This window comes from Macaca nemestrina, chromosome 5 (genome assembly GCF_043159975.1).
Source record: "Macaca nemestrina isolate mMacNem1 chromosome 5, mMacNem.hap1, whole genome shotgun sequence".
NCBI classification, from domain to species: Eukaryota; Metazoa; Chordata; class Mammalia; order Primates; family Cercopithecidae; genus Macaca; species Macaca nemestrina.
The window spans coordinates 151,112,522-151,130,719 of record NC_092129.1 but is presented as its reverse complement, the minus strand read 5'-3'; the positions used below and the strand labels follow the sequence as shown (position 1 = coordinate 151,130,719).

Here is an 18,198-nt window from a genome sequence, read left to right as displayed (position 1 = left end):
AGGCCCTGGCAGGGCCTGTGTTTGCTGAACTGCAAAAAGGCTATGAGGACAGAGACTTGATGACATGGCAAGGTGGGTGTGCAGGGTTTGCTGCGTAAGACATGGGGAGCAGGCCCTTCCTTACTCCTCACGAGGAAAACAAGAGGTGAGCAAGGAAAATTAGGGGCACTGCTAGTAACATCATGCAGGTTGAACCTGGAAACCAATAGAAGCACTGGGTAGGTGAAATTGGATCCTAGAAAACTCACGAGCCATAAGCAGGAGGGGGCAACCATAGGCTCCTGGGGTGGTTGTATGCAGGAAGAACTGAGGAAGGAGGTGGGATGGGCCAGGGAGGCTGCACAGTTGTGGTAACAGTAGGCACACCAGGGAAGGGGGAGGTTTGGGGACCCGCTGCCTGAAGATAGCTCAGGTTAGGGGCTGAAGGCCTGGGAGGACACAGAGATGGGAAGGGTTAGATGAGCTGTCTAGGGTTAGGGTTTCCCAAAGCCTCTTTGGGGCCTCTGCTCTCCTCATTACCTGCCTCTGGCTCCCCGGACACTTGAGAAGTTATATAATTAGCCAGATAGTAGAAAAAATACCTTTTTATTATTAGGAATAATTCATTCATGTAATGCAAGATGTATGTTGGAGAAGGTTAAGTATAGCCACATGAATGAGGGGAAACGAGCAAGAGGAACAGTGGTGAGAAGGGGGATGGTCCCCCACTTTCCACAAACTATAAACAGCAACATGAACACAGAGAATCACAAATAAGGGAGTCTTTCCTCATGTCTCCTCTCACCCCATTCTTCCATAATGAGTCCCAGTGTGGTCCCTAGAGGTGCCAGGGCATCTGGAAGTTCTGGGCTGGGAGTGGGGTGCAGTGAGTGGCCTCAAAGTTGTGCAGATGCTTCCGAGCCTGAGGAAAGGAGGTGGGACAGGTGGGGTACAGAGCACTGTAGGGAGGGGCAACCACTGGACTCCCTCCCCACCCTTCGCCTCTGCACCCACCACCCACTCTACAAAAGCTGCCACTTCCAATGCTTATAGGGTATTCCCAGTCCCCCTATGTGAGCCCTGGCCATTCAAGAACCCTTCCCACTTCCCACTCAGCTCACCAGAAACAAAGCCAGCTGCCGCCGTCCATCTGCACTCATGTCCTCCCCTGCCATGAGGAGGTGCTCAAAACAGGCCACACATGTGGGTATTCATCCCATTCCTAGGCTCTTCCCACCCCCTTTCCTGCCCCAGGAGCTCCTTACCCACGCTCCAGGGGAAGTCAGGCCCGTGTTCTGCCTGGTAGGAGCGGAGGACAGACAGACACCAGTCCTCTTCCACCTCCCATCGGCTGTAAATTGAGGCTGGTCAGGAAGAGAGATGACAGCCAGTCAGCAACCTGACCTTGCTGGGCCCCCGCCCCAAGCCTCACTGGATCCCTTCTCACCTTCCTCCAGCTGTGAGGAGGCCTCCAACCACTGCCTCACCACTTGAAGACCCTCCTCTGCCATCACCCGGGGATACCTACAGAGGAAGCGCCGGGACAGGTCAGGGCTGATTTTTTTCATTCACCATTCCTGAGCCTTTCTCCCTCCTTCCCTATGCTGGTGTCGGTATCTGTGCGTGTACACTGCTCCCAGCACGCACACACCCTGGCTCTCACCGATGCTGCAGGAGCTTCAGCAGGAGGTCATTGCCTCGGTTGGACATGATGTCCTCAGGAACCCTAGGGGTGAGAAGAATGTACCCTGGAGGGGCTGGAGGTTAGGAGGAAAGGTCTAGATACCCGGGTTTCTGGTGAGCAGAGGTGGGAGGGGAAAATTCCTGGCCATCTCTGGGATTGGCGAGGGCCGACCTTCCCAAGCACTCACGTGGTAGTGATGATCTCATCCTTGGTTCTCCGGATCAGCAGTACAGGACCCAGGTATCTTCAGAGAACAGAGCAGTGGGAAGGGAGAGCTCAGAGGGAGACAGGTGACAACTGGCCCACCCCCATCCCTGCACTGGAAGCATTCTTATCCCCTGCTACAGCACAGTCTGTGACCAAGCCCTTCACTCAGGGGTGAGAGGGAATATTTAAGAATGGGCATGGTTCAGTCTGGCCCTGCTGGGAGACCCCTGCTGTACCAGGCCTTAACCCTTTGGTTACCAGATCCTGAGGTGGTCCAGAGTCCCAGGGGACCTGGGAGGGCCAGTTGAGGCCAGTTGAGGTGGTGGCAGGGTCACTTGGGATGTGATCCAGTGGCCTTTTACCAACTTGCACTTTAGTACTGGTTTCAGCGTTTAAGTGCCCAGCAGAGCTGTTTAGGGGGCAGGTGTTCGATGCTGGATGCTGGCCGGCGCTCACCTGCACAGCTGCTCCGCATTGTTTAGATTGAGATGCTGCCTCACGGTCCTGGTCACCAGGCCCCCTAGAGTGGGATAAAGGTGAAGGGATGGCAGAGACAAAGCCTTTGCCCAACATAAAGGTCCTCACTGTTCATGGAGAAAGAAAACTGAGGCCCCCAAACAAAGGAGTCCTCCTGCTTCCAACAATGGGGTGACTTACACCCCACCCGAGGAAAAGGGGGCCATCTCAGTTAGAACAGTTCCCAGTTCCAGACCACCCCTTCCCAGGAAGGGCAGGCCTGGGAGATGCACTCACTCCAGCTGTCTGGCATGACCTTCAAGGCCAAGGGCACCAGGTCATCAAAGGAGGCATCCAGGATCACGGCACTAACATCTGGGTAGGACATGGCGGCCCACGTGGCTGGTACCAGGGCAGGGAAGAAAAGTAAGAACTGAGAAAGGCTCCTTTCTCCTCACCACCCATGCTCTCATCCTACTTACCCTGTAGGCCAACCACATCCCCCTATGTTATTCCTTGTTTTTTTTCTTAACCTACTTCACTTGGTCAGGGAACTGTCTGGAGAGGATGGGGATAGAACACTGGAGACAGTGCACTGAAGATAACAGGCAGGAAACATTCACTTTCCGTGATCTCCCCACCCAGGACCTGGGTCTGCTTTTCCTTTTAATGACTGGGCACAAGAGGGGAAGGAAAGGTGAAGTGTATACAAATACGATAGCTTCTTCCAGGCCCACTCAGAGATTCTACTTCCTCTCTCTTCTTCCTTGAGCCTCCACCCCACCCCAGGGCCACCAGTGCATTTCCCCACCTCTCCTGGGTGGGGCTGGGTGGTCATGAATGTGTCTAAAGTGAGGGGATGGGAGGGAGGCTGGTACCAGTGAAGCCACCGATGGACCAGGCGTAGATGATGATGTCCTGGGGCTGGAATCCCAGGCGGTGGATGGCAAACTGGACCACCACATCCATGGCATTGGCCTCATTCTGCGGGAACGGCACTCCCTACAGGAAGAAGGGCAAAGTCAGGATTGTGTCAGCACCAAAGGCCAGCTCACCTGTCCCTCCCAACGTGGACCCCTCCTGCAGCCACCTATGACAGACAGAGAAGGTGTAGAAGGAAGGGATGGTAGGAGAGGTTGTTCTTTCCAGAAGACAGATGTGTACAATGAGATCCACTTCCACCTCTCCCGCCAGCCCCCCACTATGGGGATGGGGGCATGGCTCCCAATTCTGCCTTCACAACCTCCTAGCCCCCAGCTCTCAGGTGAGTGGGAGGCCCTTCAAGAAATCCACAGCCCCTCTCCTCCCTCCAATGGCTGACCAGAGGGAAACAGACATAATTCAGGAAAAGGAAGGGATTCCTGAGATGGTCTCACCGTGCTTCCAGCAAAGCCTGGATGATTCCAGCCCAGGACTGAATATCCAGCTGTAACAAAGAGGGAGGAGGAACTGAGACCTTATGGCCCACACCCCTTTCTCCATCCCTGGGGGAAGGAAGAGCAGAAGTACTCCCCAGCTTAGAGGCAAATAACTGCAAGCCTTCCCAGAATAGGAGATGACACCAAAGGTTCTGAGGCAGTACAGGGAGAGGCGTGTGACTGTGTGGGGTGTGTGGTAGGGGAATGGAACAGAATGAAAAGCATAATTAGGGACACAGGCCAGGGGAGGGATGTAAGGTTATCAAAGCAAATGGCAAGTGGACTTTTCCCTAAAGCTGAGAGACTCAAAACCTCACCCAGAGAAAGTGGAGGCCAGGGGAGGTCAGATCAGTGTGGGAGGCAGGGACATTCCCTTCAAAGGGCAGAGACAAGGAGGCTGAGTCACCATCCTACCTTCCAGGGGTGTGGAGATGCAGCCCACCTCGTAAAACCCAGCATTCCCCTCGCAGCAGATCACCTAGGAAGGAGGCAGGAAGGAAGGGCTGGGGGGCCAAGTTGGGACTGAAAAACTCCCTTTGGGCAAGGAGGGCAGCCCATGAAGAGCTTTGCAGGGAAGAGGAAAGGGCAGGTCTCTGTTTTCTCCAAGGGGAATGGAAGCTTCTCATTCCACAGGGTCCATAAGAGGAGAAGCAAAGGGATTACAAATACTCCTCAGAGGCTGAACTGCTTGACCACCCAGCCATGTCCACTTTTCCTTGGAAGATTACCAGCTGGGTCTCTCTCAGGACGACTATGGAGATGTTTTTCCTTTCTAGTTTTCGGGTCTGTTATCTTCTGTGACCATTGCTATTGTGTGGTATGCTGACTGCTCTCTCTGTCCCTCTCTGACTGCTCTCCCTATCCCTCTCTGAGCTCCAGTCTTATGGTCAGATAAACTGTAATGCCATGGCGCCCCAAGCTGAAGCCCACGGGTGGTGGGATTTGCATGAACTCTCATAGCAGATGGGCAGAGCCAGGACTAGAACCCAGCTCCCTAGACTCCTGGCTTAGTGCTCTTTCCATGGCTGCTTCATGGAGGCAGAAGACTTTGAAGCCAGGCTGCGTGGGTCCAAATACCAGCTCTACTACTTACTGTGAGGTCCAGGAAAGGTTTTCTGTGCCTCAGTTTCATCTCCTATAAAATGGGCTAACATAAGCAGTAACTATCTCATGGATTGTTGTGAGAATTAAATATATATGCTTCATATATACATATGAGAAATATATGTAAGTGTGAAGTGCTGTCGAAGTGGTAACTATTAATATTAGTTTCTGGTTCTTGAATGTCTCTCCTACTTCATCTGTTTCTCTATCACAGGGTTTCACTACATCACAAGGTCTTTAGGGTGGAGCTAAGAGATGGGATTATCCCAGTAGTGGTTCCTCCAGGGAGATGCTATAGCATTGGGGTCCCCAGACCTCTTACTGCCTTCCTAACAGTCACCCCACCTCTGGGATCCCTGCTCCCTCTTACCAGCTTCTGTCCCTGGGGCTGAGCTGTCCCCCGCCGGTCCACAAACATGGTGTCAATCTCATTGCCATCACAGGCCAGCAGCTTTGCCCGGCGCCCATTACACTGAGTAGGGGAGATGTAATGGCCAGGTTGCCAAGGGGCAGAAGGCCACATGACAAGGGTGGGGTGGGCTAGGTGGGGGTGGGAGGGGAGGGCTATAGGGGATGGGCGGGCAGGGAAGCCTCACCTCTTCCACCAGTCGGGCCTGGCCCTGCAGCAGCACAGGCATGAGGGCCTTCTGGAGCAGGTACACAGAGCCTGGATACAGCATCCGGCGCCCCAGGGTGTGCGCCACCAGGTAGCTGTGGGGAACACAGGTTAACAAACCCCAACCCTGGTGAGGCGTGGGAACTGTGCTGGGGACACTGTGCTGGGGACACTCACAGACTGTAAGGCCTGCTTCACCTCTGACTTTCACAGCTTTACTTTCCTCTTTCAAGCCTTAATGAAATATGTAGTAGACTGATGTTTTTCAAACTTTTCTTAGTGCAACCTTTGTAAGATAAATATTTTATATTGTGGCTCAGTACACATATATCCTGTATGTACAGAATTCTGAGAGTTTTATGATGTACTTTCTATACATAACAAATGCAAAGTTATCAGATTATGATTTCTTAAAATCTAAGTACAACATATTAAAGGTCCCCAAATAAATAATACTTTAAAAAATGATGGTTGTAATTCAAAACCTCAAATATGGCTTCCCTTCCTGACCAATTAGCACACTGTCAACGACCAACCACTAAGTCCACCCTGTTCCCTGGTATTCTAGAAGCTGCCTCCTAACTCCCAGCAATAGAAAATTCCCAGTGTCTGTTCCACTGTAAGATATAGGTGGTTATTTCTGTTCCTTCTGACATCATCAGTACCCACGACTGAGCTTTATTTGGGATTTACCACGTGCTCTCAAGCACCCAGGCAAGGCAGGAGCCCTTCAGAACATGTTACCTTACTTAATCTCCTCAGCAACCTTGCAGGGCAGGTTCATCACAGGTGCAGACACAGAGGCGAACAGGGGCCCGGAGCCAAGGTGGAATAACAACGGGGCAGAGGGGCCACGATGGGTACACAGATGCCACCAGAGCCTGCCCTAGCTACAGGTGTCCTCCCCACCCCCACCCCACCCCCACTGCTCCTTCTCAGCCTCACTGAAGGAGCTTTTGTTCATATCCCAGTTCTTCACTTACTATCTTTGAGACTCCAGATCTCTCTGAGTCTCTTTTCTTCAAATATAAATGTGGATAAAAATGACTTTGCCATAAATGATTTACACAAACCATACGACACTAGGCCCAATAAGTGACAGCTATTTTACAATGGAGCATCCACTCCCAGAGCCCCCCTGAAATGGCCCCTCCACCCCAGCAGGCCTCTCCTCCCTGCCATTTCCCACCTGGTGATCTGACAAGGCAGCTTCTTAACCCGGTTGAGGAGGGTGTCTGTTGTTCCCCGGTGCAGGGGCTCTGGGCGAAGCAGGGCCACACCCCGGCGGGAAGGGCCCCCTCGAGACTCCTTCCTGAGGAAGGGAAAGATGCAGGGAAGGATGGGGTCAGGAGCAGCAAGCTGGACGTCTGAGATCTGGAGAACAGTGGGGGACTAGGAACGACATAATGGCAATGGAAGGCAGGCACTATGACCTGAGAGGGCATGGAGGAGGGGGGACAGGGCAGGGCAGGGATTATCTGGAATGGTTCCAAGGGGAGGAATAGAGCAAAAGAACTGGGGCCTCACCGGCTACTGGGTTCTTCCCAGTGGAAGTCGACTGGCCAGCTCCGGAAGTCAAAGTTGTAGTTAGCAAGCTGCCTCTGCAGTGGACACGAGAGTAAAAGGGGAAGAAAAGGGGTGTTGAGAACTCAGGGGAGGCCCTCCTACCCACCCTCAACAACACCTTTGTTATCCAGGGGTCTGATCCCCATACATCATGGGGAAACCAAGCAGAGGTCAACACCCTCCCAATTCTCAGATGGAAAATTCTAATGGGACCAGAAAATCAGGCGAGATGGTATGCCCCATCAGGTATCAGGACTGGCCTGTCTGCCCTCTTCCAAGCTAGGAACCTAACACTCTGCTTTTCTAAAAAACTAAGCCTGACCCACCCCCAGGAGGAGTGGCTGAAGGTGCTAGTGCTTTTGAGTGATGGGGTAGAAGGGGGCCGCTGGCTGGTCACGGTCTATTCCCCACCTGGGTCCCTTATGGGGTATTATCTTAGAGGCTTAGAAATCTCCCAGCAGATCACACCGACAGATCCAAGGTTGAGTGAGACAGAGAGGAGGCTGCAGCCTCAAAATCCCAGGCCCAAATGATGCTCCTACTTAGCCCTCACTGCAGCCTCAAACTCCCAGGCCCAAGTGATCCCCCTACCTCAGCCTCTGGAGTAGCTGGGACTACAGACGTGTGCTACTATGCCCAGCTAATTTTTAAAATTTTCTTTAGAGACAAGGTCTTACTATGTTGCCCAGGCTGGTCTCGAACTCCTGGGCTGAAGCGATCCTCCTGCCTCGGCTTCCAAAAGTGCTGGGATTGTAGGCATGAACCACCTCGTCAGCTCCACATGTTTTTTGAGGACAGTGGGAGCTGCGTCTTTTTTTTTTTTTTTTTTTTTGAGACGGTGTCTCGCTCTGTCATCCAGGCTGGAGTGCAGTGGCGCCATCTTGGCTCACTGCAAGCTCTGCCTCCCGGGTTCACGCCATTCTCCTGCTTCAGCCTTCCAAGTAGCTGGGACTACAGGTGCCCACTGCCATGCCCGGCTAATTTTTGTATCTTTAGCAGAGATGGGGTTTCACTGTGTTAGCCAGGATGGTCTCAATCTCCTGACCTTGTGATCCACCCGCCTTGGCCTCCCAAAGTGCTGGGATTACAGGCGTGAGCCACCACGCCTGGCCTAGCTGTGTCTTAATACTTGACTATATTGTCCCCTGAGCTCCCAGCACTCTATTTTGAGGGTTTTCATTTTCTGCACAGAAATTTTTTGACACTTCAAAAATAATTTGAATAACAGAGAGCAATAGAAAAATTATACAAAAAGGTAAATGGCAAAACAAGATGAATAAAAGCAAATTTCAGGCAGGCTTTGCTCAGACCTGCTCTCAAATCTGGACTTAGCTACTTTCTTGCTCTATGACTCCGAATGGGTCACTTAACCTCTTTTTGCCTCTGTTTTCTCAAATTTACAAATAAGGGTAATAATGCCACCTCGCTCAGCTGTCGTGAGAATCAGAAAAGTGTGTGCCAAATGCCTCAGCCAGTAGCATAGTACAGGGCATCATTACACAGCTCCATAAATAGTGTGGAATAGCCAGGAATGCGATGACAGTGGTCATAGCTATTTGATCCCAGAAACCTCCCATAACAGAAAAGAGCTTTACGGGGCTCCAAAGCCCATCCTCAAAGATAATCACAGTTCAGCACCAGCTGGCCTGGCACAATTCCCAGGACACTGAGCCCCAGCTTTTCTCCCTCCTGGCACCATGCTGTACTCCGAGTCACAGGAGTGGACATACCTGTCCACCTTGTCCCATCCACAAACAAGGATAGCATGGTATTCAGTGTATACAACAAAAATAAACATTTATAGAACTGAGCTGCTGTGATACAGAGAAAACTACCTTCTAAGAAACATTGTGGGCTGGGTGCAGTGGCTCACGCCTCTAATCCCAGCACTTTGGGAGGCCAAGGCAGGTGGATCACCTGAGGTCAGGAGTTTGAGACCAGCCTCACCAACATGGCAAAACCCCATCTCTACTAAAAATACAAAATTAGCCGAGTGTGGTGGTGCATGCCTGTAATCCCAGCTACTTGGGAGGCTGAGGCAGGAGAATCGCTTGAACCCAGGAGGCAGAGGTTGCAGTGAGCTGGAATCATGCCATTGCACTCCAGCCTGGGCAACAAGAGCAAAACTCCATCTCAAAAGAAAAAAAAAAGAGGCTGGGCGCGGTGGCTCACGCCTGTAATCCCAGCACTTTGGGAGGCCGAGGCGGGCGGATCACAAGGTCAGGAGATCGAGACCACGGTGAAACCCCGTCTCTACTAAAAATACAAAAAATTAGCCGGGTGCGGTTGTGGGCGCCTGTAGTCCCAGCTACTCGGGAGACTGAGGCAGGAGAATGGCGTGAACCCGGGAGGCGGAGCTGTCTCAAAAAAAAAAAGAAAAAAAAAAAAAAGAAACACTGTGGGCCAGGCACAGTGGCTCACACCTGTAATCCCAGCACTTTGGAAGGCCAAGGCGGGCAGATCATCTGAGGTCACGAATTCAAGACTAGCCTGGCCAACATGGTGAAACCCTGTCTCTACTAAAAATACAAAAATTAGCTGGGCATAGTGGTGTGCACCTGTAATTCCAGCTACTCAGGAGGCTGACGCGTGAGAATCGTTTAAACCCAGGAGGTGGAGGTTGTAGTAAACTGAGATTGTACCACTGCACTTTGGCCTGAGTAACAGAGTGAGACTGTCTCAAAGGAAAAAAAAAAAAAAGAGGCTAGGCGTGGTGGCTCACGCCTGTAATCCCAGCACTTTGGGAGGCCGGGCCGGCAGATCGCCTGAGGTCATGAGTTCGAGACCAGCCTGGCCAATATGGTGAAACCCCATCTCTACTAAAAATACAAAAATTAGTGGGCGTGGGCGCCGCGTGCCTGTAATCCTAACTACTCAGGAGGCTGAGACAGGAGAATCACTTGAACCCGGGAGGCGGAGGTTGCAGTGAGCTGAGATCGTGCCATTGCATTCCAGCCTAGGCAACAAGAGCGAAACTCCATCTCAAAAAAAAAAAAAGAAAAGAAAAAAGAAACACTGGGGCCGGGCGCGGTGGCTCACGCCTGTAATCCCAGCACTTTGGGAGGCCGAGGCGGGCGGATCACAAGGTCAGGAGATCGAGACCACGGTGAAACCCTGTCTCTACTAAAAATAGAAAAAATTAGCCGGGCGCAGTGGCGGGCACCTGTAGTCCCAGCTACTCAGGAGGCTGAGGTAGGAGAATGGCGTGAACCTGGGAGGCGGAGCTTGCAGTGAGCCGAGATCGCGCCACTGCACTCCAGCTTGGGGGACAGAGCGAGACTCCGTCTCAAAAAAAAAAAAAAAAAAAAGAAAAAAGAAACATTGTGGAATGTTTCTAGTTTAGCCAGTTCTTGCAGGTGAGGGAGAGGGAAGATTGTTCTAGCAGAATATTCCATTAGAAGTGGTAGGGAAGAAAAATTTCTCAGGTGGACAGTTCACTAATGAAGGGGAGACGAGATACAGCAATGTGCAAACAAACATCCAGTGTGGTAGGTGGTAAAACACACCTCCTCTTCCTGCAGAAGCCAGTGTCCGGTGCTCTGAGGGACAACTGAGGAAGCTGCTATTGGGCACCTGCGTGGCACTTTTCTTAGAGCCTCTCACCTTGTTTTCTGAAGACTGGTTCCGATGCGTTGCTTCCAAGATGGTGATGAACTGCCGGTACTGGGGGTTGGTCCAGCGGCCAATGCCTGGTAGAAAAAGGACAGGAAACAGTGCTAGGAAAACTGGAAAGCAGAATGCCTAGGTTTTAGGAAAACAATTGGAAACAGGCTAAGAGAAGGCCCTGAAAGAAGTGAAAGAAAAAGGAACTGAGGGCATAGGATGTGGAGAAATAGACCTGAGCCAACCCTCTTCCTCCAAATCCAGCAACTGGCTACAGGATGCTTCTTCTCCATAGCTTCTGCAGTTTGTGTCTCTACAGATGATCCTTAACCTACCATCTTTCAGAATGTTCATTTTCCTCAGTCTTTAAACACTGTCACATAACCTATTATATGACACTATTAAACACTGTCTTATAATACTATTCTCCCTTGTGAAAATCAAATTTCTCTATTTTTCACTGCCACTCTTCTCCAGTGCTTGCTTTCTGCCTCTTTTCTGTATATCCTAGCCCCTTGCCGTCTGGTTTCATAGTCTCCAGCTCCTGCCCATAATTACTTCCTCACTGAATCCCTGACTCTTCCATCCTCATTCTCTTCAACTGTACCACTCAGCATTCTTCCTGTCCCTCAAGATTCTTCCTGCCTCTGCTTCCTGGGCCCATCCTTGACTCCTTCTAATTCCTGAACAGTTCCTCTCCTGCCTCCTTTCTGCTTTCCTCTCTGAAGCAGAAGCAACTCTCAGTGCTGACTCTCTCTTCTCTCTTTTCACTTACATGCCCAGTGATTGCATCCACTCTCCTTTCACTGCTGAGGCACCTCAAACCCTAACTTCTCTCCTCACTGACCTGGCAGGTGTCGTGTGCCAGGCAGGCACCATTCTACACACAGGAGACTCAGCAGGAAATGAGATACGCAGCTCCTGGCTCTCAGAGAGCTGGCATTCTGGTTGGGGTGAGGTAGAGCCAGAAGACAATAAACAAGAACATTTCAGAGAGGGATAAGTGTTACAAAGAAAATACAACAGGAATGAACTAGAACTTTATGTGTCATCACTGGTAGTCCCCCAAAACGATATGATGAGAGAATGACGTGTGCTGCAGAATGATTTGTATGGAGTGATAATATTTATGCCAAAACTGTAAAATGTGCAAAATAATACATACTGCTTATAGATAGCATATTTCATAGATTCTAAGATGTATATTTTTTAACCCTTGAAAACTCTGAAATTAGTATTCATTTTACAATTGATGGCAGCTTAGATTTGAGGAAATGAGGTATATGTTTCATAAAGGTATGTGCCAGAAAAAAAAAACAAACCCCACACCAAATGACAATTATTACTTCTGAGGAAAGAGGAAGATACGACTGAAAGGATTCCAATGGGAACTCCAACCCTAACTATGGTGCTTTAGTATTTTATTGACAGAAAGCATTTAAAGCAAATATCACAAAACTATATATAAAAAAAAAAAATCACAAAACTATATATCAAAAAATTTAAAAAGCCTTTTATATTTTGTTCTGTGGACTTTTCTGTATTTTTCCTTTTTCCTTTTTTTTTTTTTTTTGAGACAGAGTTTCGCTCTTGTTGCCCAGGCTGGAGTGCAATGGTGTGATCTCGGCTCACCACAACCTCCGTCTCCCTGGTTCAAGTGATTCTCCTGCCACATCCTCCCAAGTAGCTAGGATTACAAGCGCCAGCCACCACGCACAGCTAATTTTTTCTGTATTTTTTCTAAATTAAAAATAAATAAAATAAAAAATTAAGACAAAACTGAGCAGTGGGAGCTACTTTTAGACAAGGTGGTCAGGGAAGGCCTCTCTGAGGAGAGCCCAGCCCTGCAGAGATCAGGGGGCAGAGCACCTCAGGCAGAAGGTCCTGGACCCAACTGCAGCCATCCAGCCCTGACACCACCACCCCCATGTTCAAGCATCGCCCATCACCTGGTTGTCATCTTATGTACCCACTAGGGGTAGGTGATCTGTTCTGCCTCTTTATTTTTTTAAACTGTGAGATATAACATAGGTACATAAAACATATATTCAGTTTAAAAAATACAAAGCAGGCCGGGCGCGGTGGCTCAAGCCTGTAATCCCAGCACTTTGGGAGGCCGAGATGGGCGGATCACGAGGTCAGGGGTTCGAGACCATCCTGGCTAACACGGTGAAACCCCGTCTCTAGTAAAAAATACAAAAAAAAAACTAGCCGGGCGAGGTGGCGGGCGCCTGTAGTCCCGGCTACTCGGGAGGCTGAGGCAGGAGAATGGCGTAAAAACCCGGGAGGCAGAGCTTGCAGTGAGCTGAGATCCGGCCACTGCACTCCAGCCTGGGCGACACAGCGAGACTCCATCTCAAAAAAAAAAAAAAAAAAAAAATACAAAGCAAACATTCATGTGACTATCACCTAGGTCAACAAAGAGAACACAGTCACCTTTCAGCAGGGGTCTCCCCTATTCTGTACTTCCCCACCCCAGGTAATCACTCTCCAAACTTTTAAGAAAACCATGCCCTTGTTGTCTTTGGTGTTCTACCTCAAACACGTGCATCCCTTTCGAATTTTATATAAATGAAATCATACTGCATACATTATTTTGTGGTTTGCTTCTTCTATTTAACACAACATTTCAGAAATTCATCTGCATTGCTTTTGTTTTTCTGGAGACAGAGTCTCGCTCTGTCACCCAGGCTGAAGTGTAGTGGTGCTATCTTGGCTCACTGCAACCTCTGCCTCCCAGGTTCAAGCAATTCTCATGCCTTAGCCTCCCAAGCCATTAAGACTACAGGCATGTGCCACCATGCCCAGTTAATTTTTTGTATTTTATTTTTTTCTGAGATGGAGCCTTGATCTGTTGCCCAGGATGCAGTGCAGTAGCTCAATCTTGGCTCACTGCAACCTCTGCCTCTCAGGTTCAAGCAATTCTACTGCCTCAGCCTCCCAAATAGCTGGGATTAACAGGTGCTCACCACCATAGCTGGCTAATTTTTTTTTTGTATGTTTAGCAGAGATGGGGTTCCACCATGTTGGACAGGCGGGTCTTGAACTCCTGACTTCTGGTGATCTGCCTGCCTCAGCCTACCAAACTGCTAGGATTACAGGCATGAGCCACCACACCTGGCTTCACCTGCGTTGATGAGTGTAGCTATAGTTTGTTCATTTGCATTGCTATATAGTGTTCTGTTGCATGGCTATTGCACAGAACTTTTTTTCTTTTTTTTTTTTTTGAGACGGAGTCTTGCTCTGTCACCCAAGATGGAGTACAGTAGTGCAATCTCGTCTCACTGCAATCTGCAATCTTTGCCTCCCAGGTTCAAGCTATTCTCCTGCCTCAGCCTCCTGAGTAGCTGGGATTACAGGCACGTGCCACCACGCCCAGCTAATTTTTGTATTTTTAGTAGAGATGGGGTTTTACCATGTTGGTCAGGCTGGTCTCGAACTCCTGACCTCGTGATCCACCGGCCTCTGCCTCCCAAAGTACTAGGATTATAGGCGTGAGCCACCGCACCCGGCTGCACAGAACGTATTTTATCCATCCTACTATTCGGTAGCCACTGGAGTTGTTTCCAGCTTAGGATTATTACAAACAATATTGTATGTTGTATTCTTGTACATATATATTGTTTATACATGTGGAGGAGTTTCCCTAGTGTGTATACATATATAGAACTGTTGTAGGGTATATGCATCTTTTCTAGATAATAGCAGCCAGGCATAGTGGCTCACATCTACAATCCCAGTACTTTGGGAGGCTGAGGTGGGAGGATCACTTTGAGTTCAGGAGTTTGAGACCAGCCTAAACAACATGGTGAGACCCTCTCTCTTAAAAAAAAAAAAAAAAAAAAGCAAACCTTGTTGTTTTCATATTTATAACCCAAGTCTTTTAAGGAAAAGATCATGCCTTAAACCATTCTCAATGATTCCCTCTCGGGGCCCATCACTAAACTGTATTTGCACAAGGTACTTAATATGTACCCAGTGACAGTGACAGATAAGATTCAAACCAGGTTTCATCTTGACCTACCTCGGAGGCAAGCCACGCCTGCCAGAAGTAGCAGCAATGTCCCAGCATAGTGAGAAAACGGCACCACTTTGGACAAACTCAAGTAACCTGGGAAGGGAGAGGGACAATGTGAGACCCTCTCCGCAGTGTTCCTCAGCTCCTCTTCCCAGTTCAGCCCCAACCTCCACCCCACACTCCCTGTTTGGAACAGCCATACCCTAAGAGGAAGAAGATGCCTGATGGAAGAGGGAAGCCAAGCCATCCTCACAGGTCCCCTCTCCTCTTTAGGGAGCTGGCTCCTCTGCCAACAACCTGCCCATTTGCTACCCCACCACGTTTGAAACCACACTGACCTTTCCTGTACAAGTAGAAGAAGGCGAAGGGAGAGGAGTAATAAGAGATGGACCAGAATACTGAAGCCTGCAGCAGAGAGACAGGGACAGGCAATCAATACACACACACACACACACACACATACACACACACACGCCTGCCATTCCAGGCCTATACTCTGAGCAAGATGGACAACCTGAGGGATATCATATCATATTTGCTGTATGACACCATGAATACAGTAGATGCTCAATATTTGTTGAAAAGTAGTGTGTCAGTGTAATGGAGGCTGGGAAAACTAGGTACAGGTTCTATTTTCTTCCTCTGGAATTATGGAAGAATTATGTCTTCCATCTCCAGGCATAATTCCATCACATTTAAAGGCAGTCTCTCTGTCTACTCAAGTTAATCAAGCCTTTTCAATTGGCCCTGCTCAAGACAGCCCCTGACCTGGTCCCCAAGAGATGCGCAGACGTCACCACAGGAACTGTGCCAGAACGAACAGCTGTCCCTGCAGCCAAAGAGGTTAGTTGCCAGGGAGGACAGGTCACTGGGGAACTGCAGGACTTAGCACCTGCAGATGGTCCCAAGAGTAAACATGTTTTCCTTATGGCTCAGGCTGCCCCCAGAGAAAGCAGTGCTACATACCAAAGGGGAGTGCCAAGTATGCACACTTTGAGTGTGTCTGTGTGTCTGTGTTGGAGAGGTCTGCTGCAGAGCCCAGAGCATCCCCCAACCCCAGGGGTACTGTTGCTCCCAAGCTAGGGAAGGCTAAGTTCAAGAGGACAGGTGGGTCTGAAAGATGCAGAGAGTCCCAGATGCCAGGGTAGACATACCAGTGCCAGGATGCTGTCAGCATGTTTCTCCAGGGCACGGGGCTGATAGTACGTATCCTGCCAAAACAGATGGCCTCCTTAAGGACCCTGCCACTGGCAGGTCCTTTTCCTTCCCTTTCAGAAGCTCTGCTGTGTGTCCTCCGGTTCTACTCTCGTTGACTATCTCTCTTGAGACATCCCCGGCCCCCACAGAAAACCCTCTTCCTCACCCTCACCCTGAACCTAATTTCCCACCCCTGACCATGGGAACAAACACAGGGAGCTGGACTTGGAAGCAAAAGTGAAAGCAGCATTGGACGATTTTTGCTCCTTTTCCACAGTCTAGTTTAAAATGGATTGCAGGCGCGTGCATATGGGGAGAAGGGTTAGTTTCAGAAGAAAGACACCAAGACAATCTAAGAGGGAAAGAAAAGCATCAAAAATAAGAGTAGTTGACTAAGAAGAGAATGTGGGTAGGAGCGGGCAGTTTGTAGGAGACAGTAACACAATGTGAGACAACTGATAAAGAGGAAGATAATATTTAGAACAGCCTACCACCACCCGCCCGCTCTCCAGAATACAATGACTCGGGTCTCCAGGCTAGGTTGGGCGGGGGTTGAGGGGAGGACCTACGGATACAGGATCTGTAAAAGTCATTCTGAAATTCAAGGCGAGGGTAAAGGGAAGATAAAAACGGAGCCGAGGGAGGCACGAAGAGGCATTGCGAAAGAGGAAATTGGGAGTTCGACGGCAAAATTCAACGGCTCTCCAGTCCGCGCAGGGTCTCTTTCCCGGGACTTAAGACTCAACTAGGACTGGCACGAACCACGACAGACAGGGTGGGGGGACGCGGAGAGGAAAGAGCAAGGAGTGGCAGTCGAAATGAGACAGCGGTAAAGAGCGAAAAAGAAAGGAGGCGGCCAGTCCGTAGGCGTGACTTTAACTCAGGAAGCACACAGAGCGCAGACTTTGCGGACGACTGGTTTGACAAGCAGGCTCCCCTTATTTCCCATTATGGGCACTTCTGAGGAGCAAAGGCCGTAAAGGGTTTGGACTGTACCACGTTCCTCGGCGGGGAGGAACTCGACTCACCCAGGAGCTGGAATGGGGGGCAGTGACTGCCGTTGGCGTTTCAGGGACGCTGGCCGGGGCCCTTTCAGAGTCTCTCTCCCGGTAGATTTTGTACAGCCGGGGGCCTAGGACGCAGCTCAGCAGCTTCGCCATGGCCCTGGCTTGGGCCGCTGCTCTTCCAGCAGCAGGTCCCCCTGCCGGCCCCGCCCTCCCTGCCTCTGAGGTGTTGTGTGCCCTTGACGTCAGCCCGTACCGGCTCCGCCTCCGGGCGAGTTGCGACATTTTCAGTGCTTCCTGAGAAGAGTTTCGCGCAGTTGGGGCTACGGGTGCAGCAGTGGTCCGAAACTAGTGGAAGATTTAGGAACGCGGAGAATCAGAAAATTACCAGGCATAGCTCAGTAATTTTTTTCTGTCTCATTATTGGCAGACTCTAGAGCGACAGCGGAAACAAGGGGTGAGATTAGGAGTACTTGATAAGAGTAACAGAAAAGATAAGGTGTCTAGGAATATATCTAGTACAAGAAATGCAAGATGTTATGAAGAAGACTATAAAAAGTTACTGAAAAGGCAAACTGGCCCGGCCCAGCGCGGTGGCTCACGCCTGTAATCCCAGCACTTTGGGAGGCCGAGGCGGGCGGATCACTTGAGGCCAGGAGTTCAAGACCAGCCTGGCCAACATGGTGAAACCCCGTCTCTACTAAAAATACAAAAATTAGCCTGGCGTGGGTGGCGCGCACCTGTAATCCCAGCTACTCGGGAGCCCGAGGCACCAGAATTGCTTCAACCTGGGAGGCAGAGGTTGCAGTGAGCCAAGATCTTGCCCCTGCACTCCAGCCTTGGTGACAGAGCAAGACTGTGTCTCTAAATAAATAAATAAAGGTAAACTGGCCCAACGCAGTGGCTCACGCCTGTAATTCCAACACTTTGGGTGGCCAAGGGATGATTGCTTGTGTCCAGGAGTTCCAGACCATGGCTCACGCCTGTAATTCCAACATTTTGGGTGACTGAGAGAGGATTGCTTGCGACCAGGAGTTCCTGGCCAGCCCAGGCAACATAGTGAGACCCCATCTCTACACAAAATACCTAGGAAAAAAAAAAAAAAAAAAAGACCTAGCAGGGTGTGTTGGTGCGCACCTGTAGTCCCAGCTACTTGGGAGGCCAAGGTGGGAGGGTCGCTTGAGCCCAGGAGTTCAAGATTGCTCCATGCACTCCAACCTGGATGACAGAGCCTGGCCTCAAAATAATAACAATAATAAGTGAAAAATAAAAAAAGAAAGAGGTAAACAAAAAGCTTTTCAATAAATGGAAAGCTACACCATGGTCCTGGATATGAAAATTCAGCA

General features: G+C 50.0%; 2 protein-coding genes across 15 annotated transcripts in view; one reads left to right on the top strand and one right to left on the bottom strand.

The window, feature by feature from the left end:
- Window positions 1–566: 566 nt before the first annotated feature.
- On the bottom strand, window positions 567–17,080 carry LOC105497619 (abhydrolase domain containing 16A, phospholipase). Of its 5 annotated transcripts, none has more exons than XM_071097278.1 (21): window positions 16,877–17,015; window positions 15,806–15,862; window positions 15,420–15,480; window positions 14,990–15,056; window positions 14,658–14,744; window positions 10,634–10,719; window positions 6,992–7,065; window positions 6,654–6,776; window positions 5,445–5,559; window positions 5,219–5,320; window positions 4,159–4,222; window positions 3,703–3,752; window positions 3,205–3,328; window positions 2,624–2,728; window positions 2,327–2,390; window positions 1,851–1,907; window positions 1,643–1,705; window positions 1,427–1,503; window positions 1,245–1,343; window positions 1,101–1,147; window positions 567–901 (listed from the first exon to the last, which is right to left on the bottom strand). In XM_071097278.1, the coding sequence occupies exons 2-21, from the start codon at window positions 15,826–15,828 to the stop codon at window positions 818–820; spliced, it is 1,572 nt and encodes a 523-aa protein (XP_070953379.1). In that variant the 5' UTR covers window positions 15,829–15,862; window positions 16,877–17,015; the 3' UTR covers window positions 567–817. The 5 variants fall into 5 exon arrangements, with proteins under 5 accessions (XP_070953379.1, XP_070953380.1, XP_070953378.1 ...); XM_071097279.1 differs by lacking the exon at window positions 16,877–17,015 and adding an exon at window positions 16,418–16,768; XM_071097277.1 differs by lacking the exon at window positions 15,420–15,480 and having other exon boundaries at window positions 1,101–1,163; window positions 16,877–17,080.
- Window positions 1,441–18,198, top strand: part of LOC105497620 (lymphocyte antigen 6 family member G6F) — a 32,300-nt gene continuing 15,542 nt past the window's right edge. For 3 of the 10 annotated variants that reach the window (XM_071097282.1, XM_011768860.3, XM_071097283.1), the window contains exon 1: window positions 15,164–15,494. In XM_071097282.1, the coding sequence (XP_070953383.1) occupies window positions 15,434–15,494 (61 nt within the window). In that variant the 5' untranslated portion in view covers window positions 15,164–15,433. The other 7 variants (XM_011768859.3, XM_011768855.3, XM_011768853.3 and 4 more) reach the window with 6 other exon arrangements.